This window comes from Camponotus floridanus, unplaced genomic scaffold (genome assembly GCF_003227725.1).
Source record: "Camponotus floridanus strain SB8 unplaced genomic scaffold, Cflo_v7.5 scaffold14, whole genome shotgun sequence".
Taxonomy (NCBI): domain Eukaryota; kingdom Metazoa; phylum Arthropoda; class Insecta; order Hymenoptera; family Formicidae; genus Camponotus; species Camponotus floridanus.
Window position 1 is genome coordinate 1,490,129 of NW_020229259.1, and position 23,681 is coordinate 1,513,809.

At 38.4% G+C, this 23,681-nt stretch overlaps 2 protein-coding genes across 3 annotated transcripts in view; one reads left to right on the top strand and one right to left on the bottom strand.

Annotated features, from left to right (window-relative positions):
* LOC105255641 (BTB/POZ domain-containing protein KCTD1) overlaps positions 1 to 13,270 on the bottom strand; it is a 27,638-nt gene extending 14,368 nt beyond the window's left edge. For both annotated transcript variants that reach the window (XR_889540.3, XM_011265051.3), the window contains exon 1: positions 13,050 to 13,270. The gene's annotated coding sequence lies outside the window, so the exon portion shown is untranslated. The remainder of the gene's footprint in view (positions 1 to 13,049) is intronic.
* LOC112637180 lies at positions 11,364 to 15,253 on the top strand. The gene is made up of 3 exons (XM_025406292.1): positions 11,364 to 11,414; positions 13,034 to 13,577; positions 14,649 to 15,253. The coding sequence occupies exons 1-3, from the start codon at positions 11,364 to 11,366 to the stop codon at positions 15,041 to 15,043; spliced, it is 990 nt and encodes a 329-aa protein (XP_025262077.1). The 3' UTR covers positions 15,044 to 15,253.
* Positions 15,254 to 23,681: the final 8,428 nt, after the last annotated feature.

A 23,681-nucleotide genomic window follows, 5' to 3' on the forward strand; every position in this document is an offset into this window, starting at 1 on the left:
TCACGGCCGCTTTCAGATGACGATAATACTAATTTAGCGATCCATTGTTTTTGGTCCAATATCGGGAATGCTGAAACGACTGAGGGCTTGGAACATTAACGTGAAATTCCCGTATGCATTAATAAGGCAATTAGCGGCGAAACAATATTTGGCGGGCGTTAGCATGCTAGCCGTCCAAGGGTATTCTTTTAAACGTGTTTCCAGCAGAAAGGGAGGGTCGGTTTGGTCCGCGAATGTTAGAGGTACCCGAATTTTCATTACTATATGCTCGTGAAAAGCCAGCTCATTATTAGCCATTATCCTAAAGCCTGCTTTTCATAGCTTCTATAATGGTTTTTAGGGCATTAATTTTCTTGCTTGAACATAAAACCAATAAGAAAATAATAAAATCATATTCAAAAGATTTCTGTAATTTTATCGCAAAATTATTATTCTTGAAGGCACCTGAAAGATATTCTCCTGAAACTCGGCTTTAAAATATAAATATAAATATACATGTAATAAAAAAAATACTAAAAATGTGATCATATTGATGTGATCAAATTAATGCGCCTGGGAGAATAAATCTAGAAAGTCAACGTTACGAAATTGATTGAAAAATTGCGGCGTTTCGCCCTGAAATCCCTCGAGATAATCGCGGGAACGCAAGAAGGCAGGGAGGGAGAGACGCGTTTATGGTCGCCTCAGCGACTTGTTTTCCATCGTCCGGCGAAGAATTCGCGACGGTCAGAGAAGACAGGGTACACGCGGGAGAACAAGAAGAGGAGGGAGGGAGGGGTACCGGTTCTCTCGTCCATCTACCACCCACCCTCGCCCACATCAGTCCGCACCATTGCGGTGCATCGCCGCGGGAGATGCCGCGAAATGCGATGCAGCGCCTTTTCTCGGCCGCGCGCTGCGAGAGGTCGCCGATGCTTCTCTACCTGAAAAGGTGGGGAACGACGGTCGTCGCAAGTCGGACATCGGATTAAGGAATAGAGCGGGAGAGATGGCGCGGACGAGAGGGAACGAAAGAGAGAGAGAGAGGACAACAACGGCCATCACGGCCGCGCTGACGCCGCGGGCTAATCGCGAGATTTATGTAGGGCTATGCATTTACGAGTACAGAGAGACGCATACTTGCATAATTAACTCGCGTTATTGTTGCGATCTTTGAGCGTCGATGAGAGATCGATCATTGTCGCGCGGTAACACGTGTCGCCGGAATGGCTGCGCACTGACGGCGAAATACACCAGCGGCGAAATTAATGAGTTTTGACGGCACTTCAATCATATTCCCCGTGTTTGAAAGTACGCTTGAATGCCAGATGTGGGCGAGATGAAAAATCACTCGTCGTCGTTCGATTAAACGGGGAAAATAATATCGTATCATTAATTATTTTATTACGCAACGTCTTCCCTTCTTTCAAACTTGACGTCGTAGTCAAGTTTTTATTCAATTTTTCTGTCTTTTATATCGTTTTATCGATGGTGTGAAAAGAGAAATGTGCAGGCGGGAAAGAGAAAGTAATTTTGACACTGATGAGGGCACAGCAAAAATAGGATACTTTATTAAATGACCTTATTAGCGGTTATCAGGTGTGCTTGTGATATAGCGTTAAAATGACCGGCAGCGCCGACGAAAGAAGAATCCGAAGAACGATACAGCTATAACAATAGATGATCATCATGGTCGTTCGGGTTGCTTCAGGGCGATTGGTTGGTATACGAATGTACATTACGGTCGATGTACTGAGGCCGCTCGGCGATTAATATTATGCGTAATTGCATGCGTAAAATCAATAATTAATTCAAAATAGAAATTACTATTTGCGCTTATAGAAATAATTTAAATAACTCGATACGTTGCTATTCTCTATAGTGATAAGGTTTAAATTGCGCTCTCTCATTTGAATCGAACGTGCTACTTCTCTGCCCGCGAATGCATCAAGACTTTTTTAGAATTTGGAAAAGAAATCCCGGAATATGGAACCCAGGACGCGAATGTCGTAATGATATCCGCAATAATGTCTACCGCGACGTGGCGATGCCTCGAGCCAATTGTATCTTGTACGCAGGTAGTTTTATTACGTGCATACATCCGTATGCGTGCGCCAACGAGATAAAGATAAGTAGGGAGAGACAGAGAATACATAATTATTGTGTATTATCTACACAACTGCTCGTGTACCAATACGACTTCTTCGTTAATAAATTGGCTTTACACGTACGACGATATTCCAGTAATCCTCAAGCGATTTGCGATAAACATCTCCGTTCCAGTAGAGGCTCGATACGCAATAAAAATTATTATTGCATAATAAACGCACGGTGAACAATTTTATAAAACAAATGATGAAAAATTCACTCGAAACGAGAAATAAAATTCGATCTAAATCAAGAAAGAAAATTTTATCATTTATTCGCAATTGCAATCGAAATTCTTTTATTTTTGATATAAAAGTTTTCACGTATAAATCACAATCATTACAAAGTATTTTTTTTAATGCATTTCTGAGAATTGTATCTAAAGTTATCCTTCAATCATGGGAAATCAATAGTAGATTCAAACTATAATTCTGTGCAAGAGCATTGGCGGGCCAAAAAACTCCAATATATCCGTTGAATGACAACTGTATACAAAGTGGATCGTGCAAAAGAGGAGAAACTCCAAGCTTTAACCAGCAATCTCTCCAGATAGGCACGCGTCCGACGTCGCAAAGGCATCGAAAGCCAGGCGTGAAGATGCAACGTCGTCGCCTCTCGAACGTCAAATTAGAAAGGAGGCGAAGTAGGGGATGAGAGATGCGGGGAAGAAGGTGATGCAAGTCGCGAAGACGTCGTTCGCAACGACACCATGATATTCGCGTTTATTACTCGAGGCCATCGGAGGCCTCTTACCCAGATACAGTTCTGATACGTACACGCGAGCGAGATACCACCGACATGCTGCGAAACGTATAAATTCGCGCACATACGTTAAGGTGATCATAGCTCGAGGATACGATGAAGCGGCTCACGCGCGCGAAGAACGCGCGCGTGCACGATGTCGTGCGCAGAAGAAGGGCACTACTAACTTTACATGGACGTTTAATGGCCTGGGGACGTCGGCGTATGCAAATTTAAAAGCGCTCTGTTACATCGGGCAACGATGTATCACCGGAAAACTCCGCTACTAGATGTGAAAACGAGCCAATTTGTAGGGTGTCATTTTATAGAAAAGTTTGAGAAGCTTCCGTTACTTAGAAAGTTAGATAAATAATATAATTAAACGAATAGGGAAGATGATCTAATTTAATATATTTGAAATAATCTAATTTAATATATTTAATCTAATTTATCTAATTTAATATATTTGAATTCTTAAATAATGGAGTAATTATTTATGAGAGAAGAAGAAGGAGAGATGAATCGTTTTAAATAAATGTATCTATGTAGAAATAAAAATAAAATAATCGACAAACGCTTATCTGAAGAATTGGCGCGAAAAGGAAATTATTTTTTATTTATTTATTCATGATAAACAGTTTATCTGATTAGAAAATTAGCGTTGAACGTCACATTTATGTGAGTTGACATTACATTAACAAGGCAAAGCAGAGCTCTCCTCTTTTACGCGGATGATGAATTTTAATAATTGAAACTATTCTCTACCAATTTTTTTGAAAATGTTCCATGTTTATACTCGTGTGAGCACAAAGTTAGAATAACAGAGATATCAGGCGGAATCACAAAGTAATGAATCGCATGCGAATTCATTTAGACCAGCCGACAGATTTTCCTCTAGTGATTTCATTATGAGGGCCAGTGAGATCGGCTCTCTCTCTCTCTGAAAATATTTGTAATGGAGAGCCATTTGCGAGCTCGTACGAACGTTCGTGAACCGCAATGTTATTAACGTTATAATCTAGAGAATGTGATCTTTGCGCCAGTCAATACATTAGTTTTCTCGAAATAATACAATACGCACACGTATGTGCGAATACGCACTTTCAGATTTTTGTTAATCCGAGTTTTTTTAAATGTATCCTCTAGTAAAGATATCTGGTGATTTTTCTATAAGAACTCCTATATAAAGTTGTCACATTTTTAGTTTTTTTCAGTATGTGTGAATGATACAATATATATTTATACTTGCAATTATGCGCTGATATTATCTATAATTGATCGATTCAGTTGCTAGTCACTAGTTGCGATACCAAGATTTCAGTTAAGATTAATCATATCAATTTATCCAATATTTCCGTATCGTCAACACATACCTCGAATGATCATAATTTTATATTCTAAAGGAATTTAACTACGCACGCATATTCATACAAACATGAACGTAGGAGAAGAAATTGATTTGGGTGGAGTTGCATTCCATGAATATTGAGGACGCGAATAATTGAGGATGGCGATAAATGCAAATTGCAAAAGAAATGTAAAATAATGCAAAAGGAAATATCGCACTTTCTTTTTTCTAAATAACATTATTCAAATGCACGTTTTTAATGCAAAATAGTATGTCTCACGGTCAAAAATATCCTTAATTAGGAATTCTATCAACAAATATGTAATGATGTTTAAATACATTTGAAATGTGCAAGTACATAAAATATAGCATTTATGTCTGAGAATTTATAAACGTGAAAAAAATAACTCTGGCAAACGTTAATGACACATAACGTCATAGTAAATGTCTTTTAAGAATACTATTCTGTTTGCGAAGAGAGAGGAACGTGCTTATTTAGCTGTTATTCGTTGCTATTCACGCAAATGTTTCACAGAGTTTGTACCAATCTCTGTCGCGTTTCGTAATAAAATATTATATTCCTTGCTTTACCTTGTTCTCACTTTGCACATGCGCATGTAATATGAACACTTTTTATTTAATAACCTGTACATCAATACTATTTCTCTTAATAATCTATAAATTCTTATTAAAGTGTAAAATTTTGAAATATTTGCATGTGATTTATAAATAAAAATTAAATAAGAGAGTTTATTTATACATATAAATAATTGTTCGAAAATTTATTTCCGTTTTTGAAGAATTTAAGCCGCGAATTTCGAAACAATTTGCATCATCATCTTTTTCTCTTCGATTAGTTAACATCTTTGATCGCAGCTTTGCCCCGATAAGTGCATTAAGCTACTGCAACACAGTTGATTGATGGATCGGTTCATTCCTTCGCCACGATTAACAGTTTCGCACAAGGTCGGCGAGTTTAAATATATTTAGCGTTCTCTATCATTTCTGTTACCTGCCAAAGATGAAAGCACCGTTACATAGATTGTGTTCATAATACAATGCCTAGTCTTTCGATATGCTGCGCGATGCAATCTCTACTTTACAAGAGACATTTATAGTATATTTATTGCACGTTTATAGTATATTTGTTATATTGCACATTTATAGTATATTTGTTGCACGTTGCAAATAGAATTTCGCGATATTTTTATTATACATAAATTAAGACATGCGAATTAATTCGATAAATATTCATTATGTATATTGATATAATATATTAATGATAATATGTTAATATATTAATAAAATTGTTATAATATTTTGTCCATAAATGATAATTATTTATTATGATACAACACATGTAAAATAATGTTGGAATAATATGTGTTAATGTATTAATATTTAAATTATACTCTCTTCTCTATTATGTCATAATAATTTTAAATTTTCTTAATGTGAGCATATATACATTTATACATACTAAAGCTTTCAGTGTCAGTCTGTATTTAATTATACGGATAGTTCGTTACATCAATTAATTAAAAACCAATCTGAAAATGATGCTATAATTATGTAATATAGAGTTTAACAAATTTATTGTTAGAGATGATATTTGATGACTTTACATACACGAGAACAATATCAAGGGTATTAAAAAATAGGATATTAAAAAATCAAGAGTTTTATGTGTGAGAATAATTCCCGAAATTAATTATTTTAAAATTAAACATTAATATTGCTCAAAAAATATCTTATACATTCACGATTTAAATATTAAATATATAAAAATTATAAAAAATATAATAAATATATCGTATATATATATATATATATATCAATTATTTTTAACAAGCTTATGATTGTATGTAATTTTATGCAATTATATACAGTCCCAATTCACGGAACTCCTTGTTATATTTCATCCCGAATTACGTTCCATTTGTGCTTTTCATCCACATAAATCATGTTTATTTATACTTAAAATTTCTTGTACTTTTTACATCGTTCTCTATTGACCACTGCGAATTGCCTGCCTCGCGGAAATTCAGTATAATTATCGTCGCTAATACATTGAAAGCCGTTTGAACGGCAAATTCAACGAATAATCGCTGCCAGAGAAAGCTTTTATAACATTAATTGCTATCACAATCGAATGCTACTCGCGTCACGTTGCGAACCACGCGTTTGTGTGAGCGTTGTTAAGGTTTTCAGTTGCAACCTGCATGTTGCATCTCTGCTGTTCTCGCCCGCGTGTCCTTTTCCTTACTCCCGCATTTACCATCTGGTACTTCATTACCGGAACGTCACTTGTCGGATACAAACGATAGACAGACGCGAATAGTTGTCGGCTACTAAAGAATCATTACTCGCGAAATTATGCGCGCTTGTTTCAATTGTAGGGCCACTTATTCAAGCCCCGTTCAAGCGTTAACGATCGTTAGCGACTGTTGTTTTCCCGAACGATAATTACGTCTCGTATTCGGCTCTTTTCCGGCTTGTTTACACATGTATATTCAAATGAATTTTTCTCTGTTCATTAGTAAAAATTACGGTCAAGCGTCCGGAACGGAATAACTGTTTTTATCGAGTCGCGTATAAATTTAGATTTGTCTATGCGTCCTTTACAACGCGTATTCAATTCTCTATTTGCAGCGGCGAACTTGTCAAACTTGTTCCGCAACGATTCGTCGTAAAAATACGTAAGACACGCTCGCGGTGGGCGTTCAAAATAATCATCGCACATCTCGTAGTCGAGTTTACCCGAGTATGAAACTTCATCGCATGACGATATTTCCATGTCATTTAACGTAGTGCCTGAAATGATATCAATATCTGTCACGCGTGAGGTACTCGTTTTCTCGATTTCCCGTACGCTCGTTGCACGAGCGTTGAGATATAAGAATCAGGACGCTAAATGCATCGTCGCTAAACCCGCCCCGGGTGTTCTCGTCTCGGAGATACGTTCGCTCGAGCTTTTTATAATATTTCATCGAGTGGGTACGGGGTACACGCAAAGGGCACACGCTCGTGTATACGCGCGGTCCACCAGCCGCGGTGTAAATCTCTCTTTGCGGCTCTCTCGGTGTGTGCCTGGTGGCACTGGCTCGTATATACCCGGGTAGGGCAGGTATGTATCTATCTACCTACCTACGAGCGACTGTTGCAAGCGTCGTTACTTACGATGGATAACGCAAGGTATGTAGGCACGTACCTGCTTACACATATACATACGTGCACGCATACACACACGCATACCTTCGCAGGTAATCGCCCGGACCCGGGGCCTGTTCCGTTGCCGGCAAAGAGGCACTCCCGACACGCGCCAATGCATGTCTTGCTCCATTTCATCCTCGCCTATTCCCACCACTTACTCACCTACTTACCCTACGAGACGGAAACTCTGACCGAGACGACGTGCACAAGCCGCGGCGGACCAAACGAGATAGGAATTTTATGCGCCGCAAACGCGAGTTATATTGCAACACGTGTACGTATTATACCTCTCTGGTCTGACCAGCTTGTGTTCGCCCAGCGCGGACAGATTTGAGAAACGCACCGCAAAAACGCACGATGCGGAAGCGCGTTGGTGGTTCTGCTCTTTCTCCTCGAGAGATTATTAATTATGAATCTTTCGAGAATTTTTTTTCAGGAAAGATCCCGGCGCTCCTCATCAGTTACATTGAATTATAGTGTCGGAAGAGAAATCGTGTGAATTCTTTTCTTTCTCCTCGAAATAAATTAGCTTCTTCACGTGCTATCATGTTCGATGATTAATAAAATATATATTAATTTGTTTTCTGATTCGACGAGCAGTGTATGTCTTGATGAATTATACGGTCGGAAGAATCAATTTTTTAAATTCAATTATTTTTTGAATTCAATTTTAAAAATTTAATAAAGAATAACGATTAATAAGATATGGTTTAATTTAATATCTACGCGAAAAAAATTACAAGTTACATTGAAACATACATTTTCTTTTGTAACATTTATTGTAAAATTGGAATATAACAACGTTAAGACATTTATTACTGTAAATTATTGTAAATTATGCATTTGTTTGTTTGTTAACCATTACGTATTTGTTTGTGTATAAGAATATTTGAATAATTTCAATATTCTCTTGTAAAATATAATACATACATGTATAATATTATTCAACAAAAATATTATGATTTTTCTTATATGTTAGTATGTTTGACGATTACACAAATTATATATTGTAATTTTTACTATTTTAATATATTTAATATATTTTGTCCAATTTTGTGCAATTCTTTGTAAATGTAGGATGTGCAGAAATAAGCGCAGCGAGATTAATTATGGAGATCAAGCACGTTATAATTTAATTGTTAAGTAGGATTTTAATTAATTTAATTACGGAAGGTAATCTCATATCGTTATACACAAATTTATTTTCGCTGCGGGCCGTATCCATAAATAACGTATTTTCAGGAAAGAGTAAATTATTTTGAGTTTTAACTCTGTATATTTTATGAAGCATTACATGTATCGTTACTGCAGGCTTAATGTAATCAGTGATCGGAGAAATTTTATATATTTCGTATAATAACAAGCATATGCGCGTGAGTGGTCATTCATATTGAATTTTAATGTGTTTCCTTTATTAATATAAAAAAAAAATTAATTTACATATTTTGTAAATACTAATTCTTCATCTCTCTTTAATATACATTTTATGACATATATTCTTATTCTTTTAACCGATCATTCCTAGTTTATAAGAATAATAAGAAGAGACTTTGTATACTGACACGAAATTGATTAATTGTATGCTTTATACACAGCTTATCTTGTTCTTCTCTTTGATTAATGTTTCAAATTAATCATCGTATGCTAACTCCTCAATGACAGCGTCAATGTGAAAAAAAAAATATTCGCCGCGCACATTCAAAGTTCAAAATTAAATTGAACCGATCGTTTTTTTGCTGCGTAATCTTTATTATGACATAAGTGAGCCAAAAAAAATTCAATTTATTAAACGGGCGATTAAAATCTTGTATGATCATCAAACGCACGTGATAACCGTGGAAATCGCCGGCTTCCGCCGGACGATCGGCGATTCGTTTCTTTCGATTTCGATTTTCTTATTAATGACGGGAGGATCGCAGCGCGATTTGTTGAAATTGAGTTAGGACTGAAAGGGGTAGATCGGAAATACGCGCCGGGCGTGATCCGCGTTTGTTCGCTCAAACATACGTACGCGTATATTCGGGGCGATATCTCGGACGAGGCAAAATATTTACGAGAAAATTTCGCCGTGGGTGGCGCGGCTTCATGAATAATTTCGGTCCGCAGGAGACTCGTCAGCCCCGGGCTATGTGCTCGGGGCGCACGGTTCTAATTACGGCAACTGCAGAGCGCGCGTCTGCGCCCCCGGCTATCCCTCCAGCCGGTTTCCAACCTCCCTTTTCCTATCCCAGCACAATTTCCACAGAGCCCACATCCGTTCTGAAATGCTAGCAATCCTCCTCCCCCTCCGGCTTCTCGCCTCCCTCTTCCTCTCTCTCTCTCTCTCTCTCGCTATGTATCTATCTATCTCTTTCTCGCTTACTCGTTTTCTCTCACGTTCCGCATGCTCCTTCTCTCGCTCCCTCCCTTTTATAGCTCGAGGTGTACATCGACTATTACGTTGCAACCAATTTTTGAAAAGTTTCTGCAGACTATATATATATATGTATATATATATATATATATATATATATATATATATGTATATATAATTTTTTTCTACACTTCTATGTGCGCATATTTCTCATGCTGAGAGAAAAATAAAGTTTGCATCATGTGCAATTGCAATTAATACAATAAATGCAATGTCATCATTTATTAATTTATTTTTATGTATAAGTTTCAAACAGAAGCTTCTTTTAACTATATTACTTTTAATTATTTTACTAATTAAATTATACAATTGTATTTTATTATTTGTATTTATTTAGTTATTATTACGTTTATTTGAAATCGCTTTAGCCGAATAGTAAAATTCCATCATAAACTGATTGTTAAGCGCAGCTTATTAATTCGCAATGACTGCGCTGAGATATCTAGGGGGAAATGAAAGATTGAATCAAGGAAAAGCCCATGTAATATTAATCATGTTATAATTGAAAATTGCATCACGTTCTCCATATATCAGCTAGCTGACTACAAATTCATGTTAATCATTATTAATTCCACGTACGAATATAATTATATGTATAATTATATTATATTATGTTATACGTGATACATGCTATAGGTACATTTTCTTTCATTTTATTTTTATGTACTATTTAGACTTTAGTTTTCTTCGACTTGTTTGATTTTTAACTGTGATAAGTATTCAGCTACCTTAACTAATACATTTACTTCTTATCCATAGCTCATTATGTCAAGAGGAGAAAAGCATCGATCCATCAGTCACGAATCTTGATGCAATAAATCTTGCAGATCATACAAAGATATTATTTAAACGTACCATAAATTTTAACCGTACGAAAGAGAACATGACTTATTATTATATAATTTAGAAATGTTGTTATAAAAAAATTAAGATCATCAAGTTTTATAAGTCTTAAATCTTTATAAGCCTTAAAGTCTAAAAATATAAAATAAACATTTAAATATTTTTAATTAATCTTCTTCTACAATTCTATAGTTTCAAACTATTTTATATCTCGATCGCGTTAATTTCGAGAATGGTGAGGCCATTATTTCAATTTTCGATTAGACTATACCGCGCAATTTGTCTCAATGTATAATGTCCGATTTTTATGCCAACATTTTATATATTCTCCTCTAGAGTCTCTTTGTATCACGTGCGATTATTCGCGACGCGAAATGCATAATTGATCACAACTATTGTTCGATGATGAGGGAATGCAACGCATGATTGAGCAATTTCATTGTCCTGTCGTGTTTCTACATATGCATTTCTAAAGACACCGACACCCTCTCGCGCACGGACACGTCTGGCATAGATTAAACTTTCTTTACCCGCGGTGTCGTGAGATCAGATTGACTTTCTATCGACTCAACTTTAACTCAATCGTATAAAAATGCCCCACGGACGTGTGCGTAGGTGATTACCTGATGTCGTAGCATTTTCTCGAAAAGCGAAATTATTGCAACAGGCATCTAAAGGATGTTACAAGGCTGTCTGAGTCCTAGCTCTAGAAGAGATGAGAAACTCTTGGCGGGAACTTAACTAAGAAAATGCATAATTTGTAACACATGCGTACTTTTGAAAAAGATAAGGAAATAATATAAATTATAAATGAAATAAATTACATGTGTAATAAATTATACGATATAAATTATGAGACAAAATAATATTTTTTTGTACAGAAATGTAATGCGAGATTGCTTAGATAAATTTCACTTTCTCCAGATAAATCCGACAACAAATGAAATCATTAATCATTAATCATTAAAAATCATTCACAGCGTTCACAAGTTATAAGGATTTTAATTTTCACCGAATTAAGATGTGTTCTTATGGGAAACGTATAACTACGTCGATTCAAATCACAAAAACACATGGAAATAATATTCAGAATTTGTTTAAAATTTACAAAAGTTTAGATACAGAGGAAATATTTGGTCAAATAATATTATACAAGTACTAACTGGTTAAAAAGATATTAAATATAATTCAATGAAGTTAGCCATGTATCTGACACAAGGCGAAATTCTCTGCCAAAAGTTAATCATTTCGATTAACAAAATTCGGAATATTTCAGTAAAAACGCAATAAATATTAAAAAATACATCTCTGCACTGTAGCGAAGATCAAATTGTAATATTCCACACAATTTCTTACTCAAAATACATCAAAAAATGGATAATCATCAATATTGATTTTCAGCTACTTTTTGATTGTATATATAAAACATTCTTAAAATTAACCGATCACATAGTATGTCTTTCAGATGTTAAATTTACATCAATGCTTAATTCTCAATCCGGAAATCTGTTTTTATTATTAAAATTATCTCTTCTATTTTCATTAGACCGAACTTTCTGTACTAGAATGATACTTAGCCGCACCTCGCGAGTTACCAGCGACATAATTAACTACGTGAAAGTATACCATTTCCATACGTGAATATCAGTTTGTCACGCAATGTTTATATCCTATAGCTGAGAAAGATTTCTAGATATTTTCTCTGCCGGTAGTACGATGATGTACTTTCGTTATCTGGAAATCTTTGGTCTGCAAAACTGTAGAGTGAAATAAAAAATATCTCGTAAAAATGTTGAAGTGCGTGAAATTAGAACAGACCTGTAACACGAGCGAACGTTCTCTCAATGCGAGGCTACGTAACGCAAATGATTGAATAATTGAGATAAAGCTCTTCATAAATTTGCGCGACGACAATTATACTCTCGCAGCACACTTGTGTGACGATAGAGCAAAGAGCAAAGCAGACTTACGACTTACGTCCTTGTCGATCTCAGGCAATAATAATTCCCGACGTTTAATTATCACGTCTGAGGTTTATGTCATAAAGCAATCATAACTCCAGTCAATGCAATCATTGCGGCTCGAAACGCGCGCGTATATTACTTTAATCCCGCGGTCAACTTGTTCCTCTCGACATTTCCGCATACGCAACACGCGGAGATTTACACTGCGACGATTCATTAATATTCACTTAAGCAATTTTATAACTTAACGACTTATCTCAAATTGGATAAATCTTATCTCGTAAAATAATTATTTGTGTTCCTTTGGAAAACACGCGTCACGCGAGGCTACATTATTTACACAATTACCACAACTTTGTAATTAACTTAAAATTAACTCATTAGAGTGCGAAACGCTCACCGTTTTTGGCACGTGGGCTCCAGGTTGACGGCTGCTCTCGCGTCCACGGCTGCGGATTGGGGAAGCCTGGAGTCCCGTCGTCGGAATCCCGGTCGCGAGAAACTTGTCACTGTCTAGCAAACACCCTCTATCCGGCTCTCGTGTGTCACGCACTGGACCACGTGGTTGCGTTCACGTGTCGGGGGACAAAAGTGGCGCGAGCCGCGCGCGCGCCACCGCGGCTTTCGTTGGACTGCGTGCGTTCTCTCCGTCGTGGCGGTCCTCGCGCTGATCCCGCTGCCACCACCACCACCACCTCCACCGCTACCGTCGTCTCCTCCACCGCTATTTCGCCATCCTCGTCGCTCGCCGATCCTTCCCGCCTCGGATCTGCATCGGCTCGTCTTCGTCCCGCGAGCTTGCGGCGTTTCGGCAACCGCCCCGAGCTTGCGACGATTCTCTCCACTCGGACTGCATCGCACTCCCCGCCAGCTCCAACCCCTCATCGCGCACTGCAACCATTTGTAAGGAGACATAACGATGTCCCATGTACGTTTATCATTTCTATATATATGGATAATATAGCTTAGTCGCACTTCTCTTTTAAACTTGTTCAATGTGCTTGATTTTTGATATATATATATATATATATATATATATATATATATATATATATATATCAGCTAATAATAGCATGTGTCATCCGAAAAATTTCATAACACTTGGAATAATAAAATAAAAAAATATAAAATAAAAATGTAATTTAAAGTAAAATATAAATATAATTATTTATATATTAATATAAATATTATTACATTTATATATATATATTTTACTTTAAATTACATTTTTATTTTATATTTTATATTTTTTTATTATATTATTCTCCAAGTGTTATGAAATTTTTCGGATGACACATGCTATTTTTAGCTACACTTTGACATTAATATATTACCTAATATGTGTATATTTTTTACTTATTATTAATATAAAAAAATTTCAAATAGATTAATATTTAGATAAATATTATGTACATTAGAAAACGATGAATGTGCATTCAAGTGTAAGCCTTCAGTTGATACAAAGCCATTAGTTATTCATATTTGCGCGGTATTACATAAATACTAGAGAAGAGCAAATAGACGTACTTGATAAGGCTCTCGATCATAAGATATGACCTTTGCAACCGAGATGCTATCCACTCACAACATCGATTATTGAAATGCTATATATTGCGCGAACTTTAATGATCAAAACACTATATTTTTGCCATAAAGGCAGATACACTCAGTTCGATTTATTAAATAATAATTTCATAAATTTAAATAATTTATTAAATAATGATACACGCAAATAGTATCACAGAAATGGTGCGATTTATATTTTTTATTATTAAAAGTTTTATAGATCATCTGTGAATTTCGAATTTTATAAAAGTTACATGGACGTATATTATATGTATATTTATAAGCGCGCTGAAAATACAGTTGAAATTGCATGTTATTTACGAGAGTGACGTTCAAAAAGGAGAGAGAGAGAGAGAGAGAGAGAGAGAGAGAGAGAGACCTGCATGCCGACATTGTCGTCGAATGACCGAAACATTTTCAATATCAACCGCAGATTTCGTCTTCGTAAAATTACAATTGGTACCTCGTCTGTACGATTGGCCATCGGCTATCGAGAATAATGGAGCAGTTGGCGAGAGCCGATATAAGGAGGGGAACATCGAGCCAGGTCTCGGGCCTCGGTCTCTGTCGTATTCGAGATGCCCCGGGGCCAAAACGGCCACGGCCGACAACATCGTTCCAGAATGCCCCGGGCACTTCCAAACCCACCGGACGATGTTGCTCGCATACGTAAACGCCAACTTCGTCAGGGACAAAGTGACGCTCGTATATATGTTGATCCGGCCAACGTGGGGAAGAGAAGAAAGACAGAGGAACGGTGGAAGGGACGGGAACGAGGGAAAACGCGACGAGGGAAGAGCGACTTTGCCATTTCGAGACTCATTTTAACGTTCGTCTGAATCGCACGTTCGCGGCTCGTTTCTGCGCCACTCGCTTTAGGCGATTTATGCCCGCCAGGCAATTACGGGACGTCCCAAATCTCCTCGATTTCTCGCTTTTGGGAAATGCATGCGCATCGACGGCGTGTCTGAGCATTCATGTATGCATCCTGCACAATCGTGTGACTGTATTGTAACTATTGTACAGGTTGTACGTGAACAAAGTCAGTTAAATTAAAAAAGAAACAAATTTCTTTAATGAATACGGAATCGAATTTGTTTCTAGAAAAAAAATGAAACAACCCTCTGTCGTTTTTCAATAATATTATGAGAATAATTTTGAGCAATTTTTATTTTCGCTTCGTTCATTTCTCAAGTGAAGAAGAAACTAGCGAGATTTTTTTATCGTCATTAATTAATAATATTATGTATATTTCATGTAAGAAGACAAAAGTAGATACTCCATTCATAGAACAGCTATTATTTAAATACATGATAGGTAGATCGGTCTTTTGGAGTAACAGGCTCCGAAATGAATTTAGCATGACAGGAAAAAGCAATCATTCATAACGTTTAACTTTTATTCGTCAGTTTGCAATCAGCTAGTTTGTATTTCATTAACTCATTTCTGATCAATTCTACTTCCCGACAACTTTAATAAAGCTTAAGTATTTATATTTCCTTATTCTGTCATTTATTGTATATAAAAATTACCTCATTTTTTGTTTGGTTAATATATCTTGTGCAAAGATAACATGATTATCGTAACACGATAAAGCTCTTCGCTGCGCGGCAGATTAATATCTGAAAAAAATTTGGGATCCGGAAACACGCATAAAGATCCTTTCGAGAGGCGAGCATCGCGTCGTAATTAATTAGCCGGTGATGCGATCGCCGGCGTTTTCGTTTCGACTCGTTTAGTGGATACGTAATTCTCGAGGCAGAAGGATATCCCAACGGCGTGATGTGGAATGGGAAGCGAACGAGGAAGGAAGAAGGTTGTGTGCGGAGGAGGACGAGAAAAGGAGGACGAAGAAGGGGGAAGATCACGGGACCGGGGAAGGAGGATGAGCATAATGGTGGTCACATGCCCGCGGGCTCTTCGCGGAGAGGAGAGGAATAAGAAGGAGACGGGAGAGAGGAGGCTGCGGTCCAGAGAGAGAGGAAAATAATGCGATGTTTTTGTATCATACGATATACACAGGCGATGCTCTGGCCGGACCGGTATACGCCCGGAGCATCCAGCGGGATGTAACGAGAAGAGTCCGAGTGTTGCCCGTGGGTCCACATATTTTAGGGAGAGAAGCCTTCTTCCCTCCCCTCTCTCTCCCTCCCCCCCCACGTCCTGCCCTTCTGCGCCCCCTGATTTGAACCTACGTGTCTCTGAAACGGGTCGTGCTGTGCCCGAAGGCGAGAATTCCGCTTCTCCACCTATCCGTCCGGCGTTCTTATTCCTCACCCACCCCCTCCTCTCCCTCGAACCTGGCTTGCTTTTCGTTGTCTTCTGTACTTTTTATTTTTTTTTCATGCAGACGATCTTTATGCATGAATCATCGCGCAAATTCTACGGCCGCGTGTTCCATCAATTAAAAATTCTATGACACACTTTCGCGTCTAATTTTCCTCAGCGAAAGTGGAAGGAGAGAGAAAATGGATATTCGTGTTTATTAACGCGCATACGTGTACGTGTGCTTTTCAATTTTAATGTTAAATATATCTTCTTGATACGCGTGATAAATTTGTAAATTAAATATCCGAGATTAGAATCTCGAGATAAGGTCGATTGAGAGGTAAGATTTCTTTCTAATTTACTCCGATACTCAAACTCCACGCGCGCGTCCCTCAAGTTGAAAGATCTCGTAATATATTATGAATATAAAAAAGAAAAAAACTTTGCAAACCTTTAGACGCAATAAGTTCTCTCGCGCCTCTCGCTCGGATCAATTTCTGTAAAACTCGCTACGCGCGACCTGCCAATCAGTTTGAGATCCAAAGTGTATTTCTGCCGTTTCTCTTCTTCTCTTTTGTCCTCGCAGGCCGATGCATCGTTCTGCATGCGCAAAGTACACGTATACAACGGCCATAGGTTGCGTTCCAAAGAGGGGGAGGTAGGTTGGAGAGGTCTTTCTCTCCGATGGTTACGTGACCTCCGGTGGGTGTATGTTTAACCTTTTCGATGGCAGTCGGCAGAGAGGAGAGTTTAGCCGGCGGCCCCCCCTCTGTTCCCCTCCCCCCTCGCCCCTCCCCGACTCGACGATTACCCACGCAAGCGAATGTAAATTACCGGAGGCTGTGAATCATTTTTAGAAGATCCCAGACGACCCCTGCGGTCTTTCTCTCCTTCGCCATAGCTTATACCTTTCGTCTCTCTTTCCCTCCCTTTCTCTCTCTCTCTCTCTCTCTCTCTCTCTACTTCCAACTGCGCTCTCTTTCTCTCTGTACCCTTTCCTTTCTTTCGCTATACCTTCACCTCTCGTTCATCCGTTCTTTCCGTTTCGTCCTCGTTTACCCCCGCACGAACTTACATAAGGTAAGAGAACGCTCCCTGAGAAAGGTAGGCAGCTCGCGTAGATGTGCCGTGGGATGTGCTCCGGGCCTCGACTCCCACCTAGGCATGATCGGACCCCGCTAACAATGCTTATTAAGTATCTCCGCGAATCCTGGAAGATGAAACTTTGCACTCGGGAAACAGCGGAGGTATTTTCAATCGACACGCGCGTCAAAATTCTTATTCATTTATGTCAATAGCACGCATTTATATCTTTTTGGATTTATAGATCTGAAATACTGTGGATATTCCGTTTTATTTGTATGTATAACTTTAATTGCAGCACGTCATGCTTGGTTAAGAGAATTATAATTCATAATTATAATTCTCACACAATTGCAAATTAGCAGCTAAATTATTTCACGAGGGTATTCGGAGCTTTAATGTTATCAGTAAATTTTATAGTAGAAACTAAAGAGCGTTAGAGAGATGCTTAACCAAGCGTAATTGGCCATTGATACTATGGGAATTATTTTATAGAATTAACTAATTGCACGTATTATATAAATTTACAAATACGCATTGTCGATTTTCCACCGATTCTGTAATGAGAATGTCTGTTGCCGATAATCGCGATATTAAAAGCATTAAATGCACATGTTGTACCGCTTTTAACCTTAATTACTGATCCTCTCTAACAAAATGTTTTTGTTATCTTGATATTTAAATTTATAATTTAAAAAGTGTAATTTTAAGAAAAAGAAAAATATATATCGTTCAAATAGAATCTCTAGAATCAAAAGATATACAGTGTTCAAAATTTATGTTTTTACCTTGATTATGATATGTAAATCCTTCGTTTTACTATAATTGTTAAAACTGTAAGCCTTGATAATTTAATTTATTAGGTTGACATAAAGCAAGATTTTAATACAGCATCGTCTGAAACGATGACATTTTTCGTAATAACATTTACAAAGAAAGACGTCAATAGTGTTTATACGCGACCACAATTTAATAAAGTAAGGTTCTTTAGCGTGGAAATTATAGAGTGCATCAATACAACATTGTTTTATCGTCACCATAAGCTATATTTCAACTCATTCACGCGGCTTTAACGAGGAGGCTTAACCGCAATTAATCTCCGAGAAGCTCTCGTCTAATAATACTCCTATAATCACTCCATTAAATGTCATTGCTGGCCTACCGAGTTCTTACCATGGTTTTATGCCCCCCGCTCACTTTTGTAAGCAAGATTTACATGCGAGCGCAAGTTTTGCTCTTCTCTGGATGCGTTTCGCAGTAAAAGTCAACGAGCTTCTCGCGTACGGTAATCAAGCGTTTGGAAAACCTCCTTCTATATGGTAACTCGTTGCCCGCGAGCAACCTTACGATAAGCAGAGTCTTTCGGCGCGCTGATACATATATTTTTTTAATTTATTCCACGCCGATGATGTCGATAATTCCAATCATCATCGCATCATACGGTCGAAGACATGTTATTAAGCAATAAAAGATAATCACGTCGGGTTTATGAAGATAAGAAGATTGCGGACACTTGAGTGACACGTACTACTTATTACTTTCGATTAAATAATGTTCGAATTAATTTCCTCTAACATTCACGACGTTACAAGTGGAAAAAGATCAAATTTTATGCAATCACGAAAAAGAGGAGGATCCTGATCTGCCAACTGCTTTCCCTGGCAGCTTACAGATTGAAATTAAAACTGAATTAGCGTTGTATCTTTGGACTTGGCGCATCAATTGCAGTATGAAATTGTTTATTGAGACGTGCGATCAAAACGGAGGAAACGCATTTCGTGAAAAGAAGGAGGAAGCATCGTGCCGTTTTCCTCCTCTGTCCTTCGGCGGAGTCTGCTTGTAGGCAACGAGACCCGCGGCGACTCGTGAGAATCGTAGAGATCGAGCGAGATGGCGATACACACGAGAAAGGCGATGGTCTGTGTTGGCTCGCGGGGGCGTTCGACCGCTTCGAAGCACACGTCCGCGCGCCTGGTCGCACACGACAGAAGAGAGACACGTGGAGCATCGGGCGAAGGGCAGAGAGAGAAAGAGAGAGAAGGAGAGAGAGCGGGATAAGATGTAACGAAGGTGAATATATGGTATCTCGCAGAGGTTCGCGAGGTGAGAAAGAGAGAGAGAGAGAGAGAGAGAGAGAGAAAAAAAAAGAAAGAAGTGCTCGAAGCATTGAAAAAAAAGAAATAGATCTCCCTTTCCTCTTCCCCCTCTCGCCCGTTTCTATCTCGCTTTCTCTTTACGACTTTCTCTTTCTCCCTTCTCTGCCTCCGCCTCTCTCTATCTTTCTCTCTCCCAACTCCGTTTTACTCTCATTTTCTCTTTCCCTCCGTTCGTTTGCCTCTCACTGCAATTAGGGAATTGCCCCGGGTATTTTCGTATTCATCGCAATGCAACCATCGCTGACATGCATTGCCGCGGCGACGATAAAGGTGCGCAATGGGTTATTTTCCATACATTGTTCGCGAAAATGTGGCGCTCGAATTCCGCTGAAGGGCTAAACGCAGGCGGTGCGTTATTATTGGCCGGCTGTATAATCGGGATGTGATCGTTTGACTTTCGCAAGAGATATTTACCGCTGTAACATAAATGCGTTCGTATTTTCACATTGTCATGCCGCGTACATAAATGAGTTCGATAATTTTATATAAAATTTCAATCGATACAAAAATGCAATGAGAAATAACATGAAATGTCAATATATTTTATGCAAATTTATTGCGATTATGCAAAGTGATAAAAATCATATGGATAGTCCTTATGAATTTGAGGCGATGTATATATAAATATCTAATTGAAAATAGCAACATGTAATATGAAAAACTTGCTGTTACAGAAATTTATGCATTTCATCTCGATTAGTAGGTATCTCTAGATATCATTATGATTCGGTATTTAAATTGCGAAGAAATTAATACAAAACATTTGTGATTTTATTTGATGTTGATACGTGTCATTCTTTTTTAGCTCATATTTCTAAAACATAAAATTTTTAAAATGTCATAATAAAACTCTAATAAAATATATACTCGATATCTTCTTCTTCATCATGAATTTTCTTGCATCCCTCTCTTTTTCCTCTATAAACTTTCTTATAAAGCAACTTTACGTTTCCATTATTTTACACATTTTCGAAAGTCCCTAAATATATAGTCCCAACGATGGCAGATATAAAAAGAAGGATCATACGAAAAAAATACCAATAATAATAAAATTTTATATTCTGTTTACACATCTGTATCTCATAAACGATTAAGAGAGAGAAAGATAATTAAGCGACATGATTTTCTTGAGATGCCAGAGATATCGCTGAATCAAAATGTTACATTGCAATAATCCGGACACCAGGGGAATAACACAGCAGTCGTTCCTCCTCTTCCTTTTCTCTGTTTTCTAGCAATGATTCTTTTACTTCCGATGAGCCAGCCGACTTTTTCTTCGGCACCTGAGGCGTTGGTGGTGAGATGCCCGCGAAAAATGGACGCGCGCTCAGGTACTTCATTAATATTTCATTTCGTTGCTTATCGTTACCACAGTGCCGCGCCGCGGAGGCCCGCTCCAGGGCATCGTTACTCCCTCCAAGCGAGCGTGCACTAGAAGAGAGAACGCAATAGAGGAGGAGGACGTGGAGGAGGACGGGGAGGCTATGTGTTAGGGAGATATAAGAGCGGGCGCGAGGTAAAGAAGGACGCCGAAGAACGCTTTATTGCAATTGGGGAGACATTCTGGAAATTTTACATTTTGGATATACACCGGAGACAGTTATGAAGATTTAGAGACAAGTAATGACGCGCCGGAAACATGCCGAGAGGAATACAGCGAGAGTCGAATAAGGTCACCGAAAACGTTGTAATAATTCGACCGCGGCGGGATATAAAGTCGCAATCAAGAAAATATCGAAAAAGCCAAGAGTAAATTAAAGGAACGATGAAAAAAATCAAAGTAATATTTGCATTCTTTTCTTCATCACTTTTTACGAGATTAAAATAAATTCTCATTAGAATGAGAGAGAGAGAGAGAGAGAGAAAGAGATGTAAGAAATTATAAATTTATTTTTTTTTTAATTATGTCGATACGATAATTTCTTCTCTATTTCCCAATAATTAATCCCAGCAATTTCCTTCTTCTTTTCAAAATGGATCTTTTTTCTAAAAATTGCGCACCCACACGTACAGAATAATTTCAATATCAGCAAAAGTTCATGCAAATGACGAACGGAAAGACTCTCGCGGGGATGAGGAAGAGAAAGAACTACTAGAACGCGGGGCGGGAGGAAAGAAAGCAAAGAGGGGAAAGGAAAAGGAGAGAGAAGAGCGGGACGAAAGAACGAAGAATCGCCAGAGGCCTAGAAGGGGGCGAGCAGAGGGGGCAGAAAACGAGGGAGAACTACGGTCTGCCTTGGAGTCGCCCGGAGCGTCACGGAGCGCATTGTCTCGCTGGATACCCCCAGGGCAACATAGAGAGATCCTCTTCTCCCTCACTCTCTCTCTCTCTCTTTCTCTTTCTTTCTCCCTTTCCGCCCTTCTATAGCTCTCGCCCTTCGACCACCTCTCTCTCACTGGGACACCGGGAAGGTGGAGAGGACCAGGCTCGCCGCGCTATCTCTCGTTTCCGCGCCCGCAGCGGAACGACCGCACCGCTTCACGGTGGGATGCAGCGGCACCGCGCGTCTATCGCCCGGGGCACCACTCGCGTACAACGATAGCGGACGAACGCAAGAAGAAGGGTAACCGGAGGGAAGGCGGGGAAATAAAGGGGAGAGAAAGACGACGTCCTTCTTCTTCTCCCACGCCGCGCCATCTCGTACCTTCACCCGCGGGCCACCCGAAACGACTCTCGCATACACACACACAGATATATATATATATATATATATATATATATATATATATTTTAATATGCATATGTGTAGGTGTACGATCGTATGTGCACGCGTGCATGCATGCGGATACGTGTGCATACCATCGTATCCTTACGCCGACATTTTGCCTGCATCGCTCGGGGCGAGGTGCACCACCCCTTCCTCTTGAACTTTGCATTCTACTTGGTTGATGGCATCATTTATCGCAAGAAAAATAATGAGATTAGGATAATCTACCACCGCGGGCGCTCCCGCGCGTTTTGCAAAATTTACCTGCAAAGTTCTTCATCGGTACTTTCCGTTTCGCGTCTTAAAGCACGCGCGCGGAAGATATGTTATCGCCGTTTCGTTATCGCGGTCTCCATTCAAGTCGCTGCGCGTTTCGTATCTTCGGCCGAGCGACCCTAAGGGTGTCTTTCTCGCTGACGCTACAGGCGCTACAGTTGCGCGTGGAAGGGATGCGCTTCTTCTTATTTCTACGCTATACGTAATATTATGCGCTTTTACCCCCCCGGGGGGTCAACAGAAACGGCTCTTGCGCCTCTTGTGTACGTGCGAGTGCGTGTACCGTCATATTGGCATCTGCCCGTATATCGCTTCCGGCGACGCAACTCTTGTGCTTTTCTTCTTTCCTCCTCTTTCCCTCGCATATTTTTCAATTGCGTGTGTTATGAGAGAAATAGAAAGAGAAATTTCAAACAGAAATGAGAATGGCGATATTGCGGTGCAATGGAAATGTCAGCGACTCTCTTGCGACCTTTTAACACATCTCATTTCCCAGCTTGTCTTCTTTATTGCTATATAATAACCATGTTATTCACTTCAGCTTTACACCTGTTTTTCATATAATTTGTAGTATAGGATTTTAGTTGCATCGTGAAAAGTGGAATGGAAAGTATAGATTTATCGCCTTCTTCTTTTTTTTTTTTTTGCAAAATTTATACTTCGTCTTTTTTAATCGATTTTATACATATTCATTTCTTATTAAAAATTTTCTTCGTGTAGCACTCACTTTTAATATATTATTATTATCTTATCTATTTTTTTCAAAATTAATTGGCACAAAAATGCGACATAAAGAACAAACATAAAAATACCAATCTTGGATAAAATGGAACAAAGCTATTACTACTGTTTCATATATTTTATATTACTTTTCTCCTTTTTTTTTTGCTGCGTAAGATTCTTAATCGTCAAACGCTAATACAATTTTGTATATCAGTGCAGATATATGTATATGTATTATTGTACGTTCTGGTT